This window comes from Entelurus aequoreus, linkage group LG18 (assembly GCF_033978785.1).
Source record: "Entelurus aequoreus isolate RoL-2023_Sb linkage group LG18, RoL_Eaeq_v1.1, whole genome shotgun sequence".
NCBI lineage: Eukaryota > Metazoa > Chordata > Actinopteri > Syngnathiformes > Syngnathidae > Entelurus > Entelurus aequoreus.
This window is the reverse complement of record NC_084748.1, coordinates 3,875,048-3,888,241: the sequence shown is the minus strand read 5'-3', so window position 1 is coordinate 3,888,241 and position 13,194 is coordinate 3,875,048. Positions and strand designations below refer to the sequence as shown.

Below are 13,194 nucleotides of genomic sequence, written 5' to 3'. Positions count from 1 at the left end.
TTTTTTTAAACTGAAAATAAAAAAGATTTGCAAGTAAAAAAAACCTTTTTTTTCTTCATATAAAAATGAGATTCGCAAGACATTTTCAATGAAAACGAAATCGCAAGTAAAACATTTTTTTTTTAAATGACAAAACAATTTGTAAGCAAAAAAAAACATTTTCTTCAATTAAAAATGAGATTCGCAAGTTAAAAAACGTTTTCGATTAATAAAACGATTCGCAAGTGTAAAAACAATTTTAATAAAACAATTGATTAAAAATTAGATTCGCAAGTAAAAAAATGAATTTTTTATGAAAAAAAGATTTGCAAGGCAAATTTTTTTTTTAATGAAAATAAAAAAGATTTGCAAGTAAAAAAAACCTTTTTTTTCTTCAATTAAAAATGAGATTTGCAAGACATTTTCAATGAAAACGAAATCGCAAGTAAAACATTTTTTTAAAAATGAAAAAACGATTTGTAAGCAAAAAAAAAAATTTTCTTCAATTAAAAATGAGATTCGCAAGTGAAAAAACTTTTTCGATTAATAAAACGATTCGCAAGTGTAAAAACAATTTTAATAAAACAATTGATTAAAAATGAGATTCGCAAGTAAAAAAAAAAAAAAATTTTTATGAAAAAAAGATTCGCAAGGCAATTTAAAAAAAAAAAGAAAATAAAAAAGATTTGCAAGTAAAAAAAACGTTTTTTTTCTTCAATTAAAAATGAGATTCGCAAGACATTTTCAATGAAAACGAAATCGCAAGTAAAAAATTTTTTTTTAAAATGAAAAAATGATTTTTAAGCAAAAAAACATTTTTTTCTTCAATTAAAAAAAAAGATTTGCTAGTAAAAAAACATTTTTTTTCAAGATTTTTTTTTTCTTCAACTAAAAATGAGATTCGCAAGTAAAAAAAAAAATTAATGGAAAAAAAAAAGATTTGCAAGTAAAATGTTTTTTTCTTCAATTAAAAATGAGATTCGCAAGTTAAAAAAAAAAACATTTATGAAAAAAAAGATTTGCAAGCAAAACTTTTTTCCCCCCCTTCAATTAAAAATTATTAAATGATGTGTAAACAAGTAGTTTTTATACTTGCAAATGTTTTTTTTATTTGACATTTTTTTTTAATTTGAAGAAATTTTTATTCATATTTGAACATTTTTAATTCAAGAAAATGAGATAGGCTCCAGCGACCCCAAAAGGGACAAGCGGTAGAAAATGGATGGATGGATGGAGGTTTTTATAATTGAGAATATTTTTATCATTGAAGAAAATTGTTTTTATTCTTACAAAAAAAATTCAAGTACACTTAAGAATCGTTTTTTTAAAATTTAAAAACACTTTTTTTTACAGTTTTTTTTTAAATGAAAAATTTGGTTTTATACTTTCAAATATTTTCTAAACTAAAGAAAATTGTTTTATAATTGCGGATATTTTTTTAATTGAAGAAAATTGTTTTTATTCTTGCAAAACAAAATTTCAACGAAAGAAAATTGTTTTTACGCTTGCGAATCGTTTTTTTATTGAAAAAAAAAAGTTTTTATAGTTGCAAATACTTGAACTGAACATTTTCTTCTATATTTGCAAATTATTTTTGATGGAGAAATGCTTTTATTTTTACTTGCGACTATTTGGTGGTAAGTAAAAACATTTCTGCGTGCTTGTGGAGTTTTGTCAGTATTTTCCCTCCATGAGCGTGTGGTTCCGTCGCTGAGTCAGCAAACAAGAAGATGGTCTCCCCGCAGCGCCTCCTAGTGGCGAGTGTGTGCTACTACCGCTTCAGGTTACTCGTACGACACGGAGAAGGGACGTCCGTGACCCCGTGGGACGTCCGGGGAAGAGACATCGGAGAAAAAGATACGAGGAAAAAGTTTTTTTTTGTCTTTTTCTCCACTTGGTAATAAAAAAGAAGTCTTTACAATTCCACATCCCCGCCGAGGAAGCGTCGGTCGTCAGTCCAGCACTGAACTCCAGGAAAGAAACTCCCGTGTTTCTTTTTCTTCTTTAAAAAACAAACTTGGAGGGATTTGTGAAAAGAAGGGGAGGGGCGGGCACACAAAACATATCTTGCGAGGAGAAAGTCTTTTTTTGTGTTTTCTTTTTCTACGACGGACACTTTGTACAGCCGCACTTCACCACCTTCTCCACCTCCTGGACAAAAGAGCTGCCGTCGGTGCACTGGAAGGTGTATTTCCTGCGCTTGCTGCGGAGGGGGGTGCAGCAGGCCTCCGTGCCCCCCAGGCAGCTGCCCCGGCACACTAGACGGGAGACCTTCTCCTGGGTTTGGCACGCCGCGTAGCCTTGCTGGCTCTGGTAGACATCTCGGACCCGTTCCCCTCTGCAGGCCACCTCTGCCGGAAGGAATGGAGGAAACATGCATTTATATATATATATATATATATATATATATATATATATATATATATATATATATATATATATATATATATATATATATATATATATATATATATAAAAATCACATTTAAAATTTACCACAGGGGTAGCCAAAGTGCTGTACAATGGGCAGGTTAAGCAAACACAACACAACACAAACAGAACGATAAAAAATAAATAAATAAAACATAAAAACAGGTTCACAGCAGGTGCATTATGGGAGGGTTATATATATATATATATATATATATATATATATATATATATATATATATATATATATATTTATTTATTTTTTTCCTCTATATCCAACTTCTTTAAAAAAAAAAAAAAAAACGTGGACGATGAAATAAAAATAATATGCTGTTTTTAATGTGGAGGACAAAAATAATATGTTGTTTTTAATGTGGACAACAAAATAAAAATATGTTGTTTTTAATGTGGAGAACAAAAAAACTAAAGTTGCATTTTAATGTGGAGAACAAAATAAAAATACGTTGTTTTTAATGTGGAGAACAATATGTATGTATGTATGTTTATATATTCTTTTTTTGTAATTTATTTTTAATTTTTTACTCTATATCCAAATTTCTTTTTTTTTAAACATGGAGAAAAAAAAAATGCTGTTTTTAATGTGGAGGACAAAAATAATAAGTTGTTTTTAATGTGGACAACAAAATAATATGTTGTTTTTAATGCGGACAACACAATATGTTGTTTTTATTGTGGACAACAAAATAAAAATATGTTGTTTTTAATGTGGAGAACAAAATAAAAATAATACGTTGTTTTTAATGTGGAGAACAATATGTATGTATGTATGTAAGTTTATATATATATATATATATATTATATATATATATATATATATATATATATATATATATATATATATATATATATATATATATATATATATACACACATATATATATATATATATATATATATATATATTTATTTATTTATTTTTTTTCCTCTATATCCAACTTCTTTAAAAAAAACAAAAAAAATGAAATAAAAATAACATGTTGTTTTTAATGTGGACAACAAAATAAAAATATGTTGTTTTTAATGTGGAGAACAAAAAAACAAAAGTTGCATTTTAATGTGGAGAACAAAATAAAAATAATACGTTGTTTTTAATGTGGAGAACAATATGTATGTATGTATGTTTATATATATATATATATTCATTTTTTGTAATTTATTTTTTACTCTATCCAAATTTCTTTTTTTTTTTTAAACATGGAGAAAAAAATAAATAAAAATAATATGCTGTTTTTAATGGGGAGGACACAAATAATAATAAGTTGTTTTTAATGTGGACAACAAAATAATATGTTTTTTTTAATGCGGACAACAAAATAATATGTTGTTTTTATTGTGGACAACAAAATAAAAATATGTTGTTTTTAATGTGGAGAACAAAATAAAAATATGTTGTTTTTAATGTGGAGAACAATATGTATGTATGTATGTATGTTTAAATTTATTTATTAATTTATTTTTTTTACTCTATATCCAAGTTTCTTTTTTTTTTTATAAACGTGAAGAAAAATAAATAAATAAAAATAATATGCTGTTTTTAATGTGGGCAACAAAAAAACTAAAGTTGCATTTTAATGTGGAGAAAATAATAAAAATAATATGTTGTTTTTTATGTAGAGAACAAAAAATATATAATACATTGCTTTTTAATGTGGAGAACAATAAAAAGGTGCTTTTTGAAGTGGACAACAAAATAAAAATAGTATGTTGTTTTTAATGTAGAGAACAAGATAAAAATAACAATATTAAAAAAAAGTAGCTTTTTAATGTGGGGAACAAAACAACAAAAAGTTGCTTTTTAATGTTGAGAACATAATACAAATATGTTGTTTTTAATGTGGAGAACAAAAAATATAATTGCTTTTAATGTAAAGAACAAAATAAAAATAATCAAAAACAAATACTAAAAAGTTACTTTTTAATGTGGAGAACAAAATAAAAATAATACGTTGTTTTTAATGTGGAGAACAATATGTATGTATGTATGTTTATATATATATATTCTTTTTTTGTAATTTATTTTAAATTTTTTACTCTATATCCAAATTTCTTTTTTTTTTTTTTAAACATGGAGAAAAAAATAAATAAAAATAATATGCTGTTTTTAATGTGGAGGACAAAAATAATAAGTTGTTTTTAATCTGGACAACAAAATAATATGTTGTTTTTAATGTGGACAACAAAATAATAATATGTTGTTTTTATTGTGGACAACAAAATAAAAATAATACGTTGTTTTTAATGTGGAGAACAATATGTATGTATGTATGTATGTATGTTTATATATATATATATATATATATATATATATATATATATATATATATATTTCAAATTTATTTATTAATCTTTTTTTTTACTCTATATCCAAGTTTCTTTTTTTTTTTTATAAACGTGAAGAAAAATAAATAAATAAAAATAATATGCTGTTTTTAATGTGGGCAACAAAAAACTAAAGTTGCATTTTAATGTGGAGAAAATAATAAAAATAATATGTTGTTTTTTATGTAGAGAACAAAAATATATAATACATTGCTTTTTAATGTGGAGAACATAATAAAAATAATATGTTGTTTTTTATGTGGAGAACAAAAAATATATAATACATTGCTTTTTAATGTGGAGAACAATAAAAAGGTGCTTTTTAATGTGGACAACAAAATAAAAATAGTATGTTGTTTTTAATGTGGAGAACAAGATAAAAATAACAATATTAAAAAAAAGTAGCTTTTTAATGTAGGGAACAAAACAACAAAAAGTTGCTTTTTAATGTTGAGAACATAATACAAATAATATGTTGTTTTTAATGTGGAGAACAAAAAATATAATAAATTGCTTTTTAATGTAGAGAACAAAATAAAAATAATCAAAAACAAATACTAAAAAGTTTCTTTTTATTGTGGAGAACAAAATAAAAAGAATACGTTTTTTTTAATGTGGAGAACAATATGTATGTATGTATATATGTTTATATATGTATATATTTTATTTTATTTTTTTACTCTATATCCAAGTTTCTTTTTTTTTTTAAACGTACACGTGTTAATTTCTTTTTAATGTAGAGAACACAATTAAAATATCTAAAAAATAAAAAGTTGATTTTTAACAAAATACAAATACACTGTTTTTAATGTGAAGAACAAAATAACAATTATTTAAAAAATAATAAGTTGCTTTTTAATGTGGAGCACAAAATAAAAAATAAATAAAAAAAGAAGTTGTTTTTTAATGTAGAGAACAAAATGAAAATTATTTAAAAAATAATAAGTTGTGTTTTAATGTGGAAAAAAAGTTGTTTTCTAATGCATAGAACAAAATAAAAATATTTAAACAATAATAAGTAGTTTTTTCATGTGGAGAACAATCTTTTTAATGTAGAAAACAAAAACAGTTGTTTATAATGTAGAGAACAAAATAAAAATAATTTAAAAAAAAGTTGTTTTTTTTAGTGTGGCGAGCAAAGAAAAGTAAAAGAAAATAGAAGAAATAATAATGTGAAGAAGAGTTGTTAGAGACAAAGAAGATTGAATGAAAGGAAGGTTAATAAATACATAAATGTACTACTAGTTAGTCTTGTACACAACTAATTAGGCTTTCAACCTTTGAGCAAGGCACTTTTCTGTTCCCAGTGGGGAAAGCAAGCATAGAACATGAGAGCCTTGACCTAAACGCCATCAAAATACCATCTGACCTGACAAATGGACAAAAAAGAAAATAAAAAAAACAAACTGCAAGACTTTCATCTAGAAAGTCTTTACAAGAAAGTGGAAGAAATGTTTTTTTCCCCCTCATTTTCACTTCCTGTGAGGCTGGGGTGTTCAAAGTGTGGCACAGGGGCCATTTGTGGCCCGCAGCTCCAATTTTGTTGGCCCGCTTCAGACAGTCGGAAAAAACAGTAACATTTAAAATACAAAAGTGAAAAACTGTAATGTAATGGGAAAAAGATTACATTTTCTGAGTAAATAAAGGTTAAAAAAATAAATAAGTAAATACATTTAAAATAATAATAGTATGCTTTGTCATCTATAACACAAAGCTGACAAGGTTTTGTCTTTATATATATATATATATATATATATATATATATATATATATATATATATATATATATATATATATATATATATATATATATATATACACACACACATATATAAATATATGTATATATATACATATATATATATGTGTATATATACATATGTACACACATATAGATATACACATTATATACACATATGTATATATATTTACATATATATACATACATATATATGTATATGTATATATACAGACACATATATATACACCTATATATACACATATATAGGTGTATATATACATATGTACACACATATAGATATACACATTATATACACATTTGTATAAATGTTTACATATATAAACGTATATATACACATTTATACACATATGTATATATATTTACATATATATACATACATATATATGTATATGTATATATATACACTTATATATACATACAGTATGTATATATATTTACATATATACATACATATGTACACATCTGTATACATATTTACGCATATACATATACACACACATACTGTATATACATATATATATATATGTATATACATACATATATATGTGTATATATACACACATATAGATATACACATATATATACACATTAGTATAAATGTTTACATATATACACATAGATATACACGTATGTATATATATTTACATAGATATATATACATACATATATATGTATATGTATGTATACACACACATATATATACACACCTATATATACACATACAGTATGTATATATATTTACATACATACATACATACATATGTACATATCTGTACATATATTTACACATATGCATATACACACATATATACACACACACATATCTATCTATATATATATATATATATATATATATATATATATATATATATATATATATATATATATATATATATATATATATATATATATATATATATAAATCAAATGTTTTGCTCTCTTATTTCACTTTTTATTTTGTTTTTTTTTGTAATAGTATTTGTAAAATGGCCCCTGGTCCGCACTTTGGACACCCCTGCTTATCGTCCCCCGAAAAAAAGATGACACACATGGTTTTTAGAACCTTTTCTTGGTGTAGGAATACGTGTTATACGGTAGGAAGAGGAAGTGGAAGAGGAAGTGGATGTTCTGAGGAGAATAAAAGGTGTGAGAGCTCACCTGTGTGGCCCCAGGTGTGGGACTGAGAGGAAGCTGTGGGGAGGCTGAGTGGAGCAGGAAGGTGGTAGAGGACATGTTAGACAGCAGAAGGTGGTAGAGGACGTGTTAGACGGCAGAAGGTGGTAGAGGACGTGTTAGACGGCAGAAGGTGGTAGAGGACGTGTTAGACGGCAGAAGGTGGTAGAGGACGTGTTAGACGGCAGAAGGTGGTAGAGGACGTGTTAGACGGCAGAAGGTGGTAGAGGACGTGTTAGACGGCAGAAGGTGGTAGAGGACGTGTTAGACGGCAGAAGGTGGTAGAGGACGTGTTAGACGGCAGAAGGTGGTAGAGGACGTGTTAGACGGTGGTAGAGGACGTGTTAGACGGTGGTAGAGGACGTGTTAGACGGTGGTAGAGGACGTGTTAGACGGTGGTAGAGGACGTGTTAGACGGTGGTAGAGGACGTGTTAGACGGTGGTAGAGGACGTGTTAGACGGCAGAAGGTGGTAGAGGACGTGTTAGACGGCAGAAGGTGGTAGAGGACGTGTTAGACGGCAGAAGGTGGTAGAGGACGTGTTAGACGGCAGAAGGTGGTAGAGGACGTGTTAGACGGCAGAAGGTGGTAGAGGACGTGTTAGACGGCAGAAGGTGGTAGAGGACGTGTTAGACGGCAGAAGGTGGTAGAGGACGTGTTAGACGGCAGAAGGTGGTAGAGGACGTGTTAGACGGCAGAAGGTGGTAGAGGACGTGTTAGACGGCAGAAGGTGGTAGAGGACGTGTTAGACGGCAGAAGGTGGTAGAGGACGTGTTAGACGGCAGAAGGTGGTAGAGGACGTGTTAGACGGCAGAAGGTGGTAGAGGACGTGTTAGACGGCAGAAGGTGGTAGAGGACGTGTTAGACGGCAGAAGGTGGTAGAGGACGTGTTAGACGGCAGAAGGTGGTAGAGGACGTGTTAGACGGCAGAAGGTGGTAGAGGACGTGTTAGACGGCAGCAGGTGGTAGAGGACGTGTTAGACGGCAGAAGGTGGTAGAGGACGTGTTAGACGGCAGAAGGTGGTAGAGGACGTGTTAGACGGCAGAAGGTGGTAGAGGACGTGTTAGACGGCAGAAGGTGGTAGAGGACGTGTTAGACGGCAGAATGTGGTAGAGGACGTGTTAGACGGTGGTAGAGGACGTGTTAGACGGCAGAAGGTGGTAGAGGACGTGTTAGACGGCAGAAGGTGGTAGAGGACGTGTTAGACGGCAGAAGGTGGTAGAGGACGTGTTAGACGGCAGAAGGTGGTAGAGGACGTGTTAGACGGCAGAAGGTGGTAGAGGACGTGTTAGACGGCAGAAGGTGGTAGAGGACGTGTTAGACGGCAGAAGGTGGTAGAGGACGTGTTAGACGGCAGAAGGTGGTAGAGGACGTGTTAGACGGCAGAAGGTGGTAGAGGACGTGTTAGACGGCAGAAGGTGGTAGAGGACGTGTTAGACGGCAGAAGGTGGTAGAGGACGTGTTAGACGGCAGAAGGTGGTAGAGGACGTGTTAGACGGCAGAAGGTGGTAGAGGACGTGTTAGACGGCAGAAGGTGGTAGAGGACGTGTTAGACGGCAGCAGGTGGTAGAGGACGTGTTAGACGGCAGAAGGTGGTAGAGGACGTGTTAGACGGCAGAAGGTGGTAGAGGACGTGTTAGACGGCAGAAGGTGGTAGAGGACGTGTTAGACGGCAGAAGGTGGTAGAGGACGTGTTAGACGGCAGAATGTGGTAGAGGACGTGTTAGACGGCAGAATGTGGTAGAGGACGTGTTAGACGGCAGAAGGTGGTAGAGGACGTGTTAGACGGCAGAAGGTGGTAGAGGACGTGTTAGACGGCAGACGGTGGTAGAGGACGTGTTAGACGGCAGAAGGTGGTAGAGGACGTGTTAGACGGCAGACGGTGGTAGAGGACGTGTTAGACGGCAGAAGGTGGTAGAGGACGTGTTAGACGGCAGAAGGTGGTAGAGGACGTGTTAGACGGCAGAAGGTGGTAGAGGACGTGTTAGACGGCAGAAGGTGGTAGAGGACGTGTTAGACGGCAGAAGGTGGTAGAGGACGTGTTAGACGGCAGAAGGTGGTAGAGGACGTGTTAGACGGCAGAAGGTGGTAGAGGACGTGTTAGACGGCAGCAGGTGGTAGAGGACGTGTTAGACGGCAGCAGGTGGTAGAGGACGTGTTAGACGGCAGAAGGTGGTAGAGGACGTGTTAGACGGCAGAAGGTGGTAGAGGACGTGTTAGACGGCAGAAGGTGGTAGAGGACGTGTTAGACGGCAGAAGGTGGTAGAGGACGTGTTAGACGGCAGAAGGTGGTAGAGGACGTGTTAGACGGCAGAAGGTGGTAGAGGACGTGTTAGACGGCAGAAGGTGGTAGAGGACGTGTTAGACGGCAGAAGGTGGTAGAGGACGTGTTAGACGGCAGAAGGTGGTAGAGGACGTGTTAGACGGCAGAAGGTGGTAGAGGACGTGTTAGACGGCAGAAGGTGGTAGAGGACGTGTTAGACGGCAGAAGGTGGTAGAGGACGTGTTAGACGGCAGAAGGTGGTAGAGGACGTGTTAGACGGCAGAAGGTGGTAGAGGACGTGTTAGACGGCAGCAGGTGGTAGAGGACGTGTTAGACGGCAGAAGGTGGTAGAGGACGTGTTAGACGGCAGAAGGTGGTAGAGGACGTGTTAGACGGCAGAAGGTGGTAGAGGACGTGTTAGACGGCAGAAGGTGGTAGAGGACGTGTTAGACGGCAGAAGGTGGTAGAGGACGTGTTAGACGGCAGAAGGTGGTAGAGGACGTGTTAGACGGCAGAAGGTGGTAGAGGACGTGTTAGACGGCAGAAGGTGGTAGAGGACGTGTTAGACGGCAGAAGGTGGTAGAGGACGTGTTAGACGGCAGAAGGTGGTAGAGGACGTGTTAGACGGCAGAAGGTGGTAGAGGACGTGTTAGACGGCAGAATGTGGTAGAGGACGTGTTAGACGGCAGAATGTGGTAGAGGACGTGTTAGACGGCAGAAGGTGGTAGAGGACGTGTTAGACGGCAGAAGGTGGTAGAGGACGTGTTAGACGGCAGAAGGTGGTAGAGGACGTGTTAGACGGCAGAAGGTGGTAGAGGACGTGTTAGACGGCAGAAGGTGGTAGAGGACGTGTTAGACGGCAGAAGGTGGTAGAGGACGTGTTAGACGGCAGAAGGTGGTAGAGGACGTGTTAGACGGCAGAAGGTGGTAGAGGACGTGTTAGACGGCAGAAGGTGGTAGAGGACGTGTTAGACGGCAGACGGTGGTAGAGGACGTGTTAGACGGCAGACGGTGGTAGAGGACGTGTTAGACGGCAGACGGTGGTAGAGGACGTGTTAGACGGCAGACGGTGGTAGAGGACGTGTTAGACGGCAGACGGTGGTAGAGGACGTGTTAGACGGCAGAAGGTGGTAGAGGACGTGTTGGACGGCAGAAGGTGGTAGAGGACGTGTTGGACGGCAGAAGGTGGTAGAGGACGTGTTGGACGGCAGAAGGTGGTAGAGGACGTGTTGGACGGCAGAAGGTGGTAGAGGACGTGTTGGACGGCAGAAGGTGGTAGAGGACGTGTTGGACGGCAGAAGGTGGTAGAGGACGTGTTAGACGGCAGAAGGTGGTAGAGGACGTGTTAGACGGCAGAAGGTGGTAGAGGACGTGTTAGACAGAATGTGGTAGAGGACGTGTTAGACAGAATGTGGTAGAGGACGTGTTAGACGGCAGAAGGTGGTAGGCAGAAGGTGGTAGAGGACGTGTTAGACGGCAGAAGGTGGTAGAGGACGTGTTAGACGGCAGAAGGTGGTAGAGGACGTGTTAGACGGCAGAAGGTGGTAGAGGACGTGTTAGACGGCAGAAGGTGGTAGAGGACGTGTTAGACGGCAGAAGGTGGTAGAGGACGTGTTAGACGGCAGAAGGTGGTAGGTGGTAGAGGACGTGTTAGACAGAATGTGGTAGAGGACGTGTTAGACAGAATGTGGTAGAGGACGTGTTAGACGGCAGAAGGTGGTAGGCAGAAGGTGGTAGAGGACGTGTTAGACGGCAGAAGGTGGTAGAGGACGTGTTAGACGGCAGAAGGTGGTAGAGGACGTGTTAGACGGCAGAAGGTGGTAGAGGACGTGTTAGACGGCAGAAGGTGGTAGAGGACGTGTTAGACGGCAGAAGGTGGTAGAGGACGTGTTAGACGGCAGAAGGTGGTAGAGGACGTGTTAGACGGCAGAAGGTGGTAGAGGACGTGTTAGACAGCAGAAGGTGGTAGAGGACGTGTTAGACGGCAGAAGGTGGTAGAGGACGTGTTAGACGGCAGAAGGTGGTAGAGGACGTGTTAGACGGCAGAAGGTGGTAGAGGACGTGTTAGACGGCAGAAGGTGGTAGAGGACGTGTTAGACGGCAGAAGGTGGTAGAGGACGTGTTAGACGGCAGAAGGTGGTAGAGGACGTGTTAGACGGCAGAAGGTGGTAGAGGACGTGTTAGACGGCAGCAGGTGGTAGAGGACGTGTTAGACGGCAGAAGGTGGTAGAGGACGTGTTAGACGGCAGAAGGTGGTAGAGGACGTGTTAGACGGCAGAAGGTGGTAGAGGACGTGTTAGACGGCAGAAGGTGGTAGAGGACGTGTTAGACGGCAGAAGGTGGTAGAGGACGTGTTAGACGGCAGAAGGTGGTAGAGGACGTGTTAGACGGCAGAAGGTGGTAGAGGACGTGTTAGACGGCAGAAGGTGGTAGAGGACGTGTTAGACGGCAGCAGGTGGTAGAGGACGTGTTAGACGGCAGAAGGTGGTAGAGGACGTGTTAGACGGCAGAAGGTGGTAGAGGACGTGTTAGACGGCAGAAGGTGGTAGAGGACGTGTTAGACGGCAGAAGGTGGTAGAGGACGTGTTAGACGGCAGAATGTGGTAGAGGACGTGTTAGACGGCAGAAGGTGGTAGAGGACGTGTTAGACGGCAGAAGGTGGTAGAGGACGTGTTAGACGGCAGAAGGTGGTAGAGGACGTGTTAGACGGCAGAAGGTGGTAGAGGACGTGTTAGACGGCAGCAGGTGGTAGAGGACGTGTTAGACGGCAGAAGGTGGTAGAGGACGTGTTAGACGGCAGAAGGTGGTAGAGGACGTGTTAGACGGCAGAAGGTGGTAGAGGACGTGTTAGACGGCAGAAGGTGGTAGAGGACGTGTTAGACGGCAGAAGGTGGTAGAGGACGTGTTAGACGGCAGAATGTGGTAGAGGACGTGTTAGACGGCAGAAGGTGGTAGAGGACGTGTTAGACGGCAGAAGGTGGTAGAGGACGTGTTAGACGGCAGAAGGTGGTAGAGGACGTGTTAGACGGCAGAAGGTGGTAGAGGACGTGTTAGACGGCAGAAGGTGGTAGAGGACGTGTTAGACGGCAGAAGGTGGTAGAGGACGTGTTAGACGGCAGAAGGTGGTAGAGGACGTGTTAGACGGCAGACGGTGGTAGAGGACGTGTTAGACGGCAGACGGTGGTAGAGGACGTGTTAGACGGCAGAAGGTGGTAGAGGACGTGTTAGACGGCAGACGGTGGTAGAG

General features: G+C 37.3%; 1 protein-coding gene across 5 annotated transcripts in view; it reads right to left on the bottom strand.

The window, feature by feature from the left end:
- Positions 1 to 1,929: 1,929 nt before the first annotated feature.
- The window catches only part of slit2 (slit homolog 2 (Drosophila)), a 321,185-nt gene continuing 309,920 nt past the window's right edge, over positions 1,930 to 13,194 (bottom strand). For all 5 annotated transcript variants that reach the window (XM_062026304.1, XM_062026306.1, XM_062026307.1 and 2 more), the window contains one exon: positions 1,930 to 2,330. In XM_062026304.1, the coding sequence (XP_061882288.1) occupies positions 2,083 to 2,330 (248 nt within the window). In that variant the 3' untranslated portion in view covers positions 1,930 to 2,082. The remainder of the gene's footprint in view (positions 2,331 to 13,194) is intronic.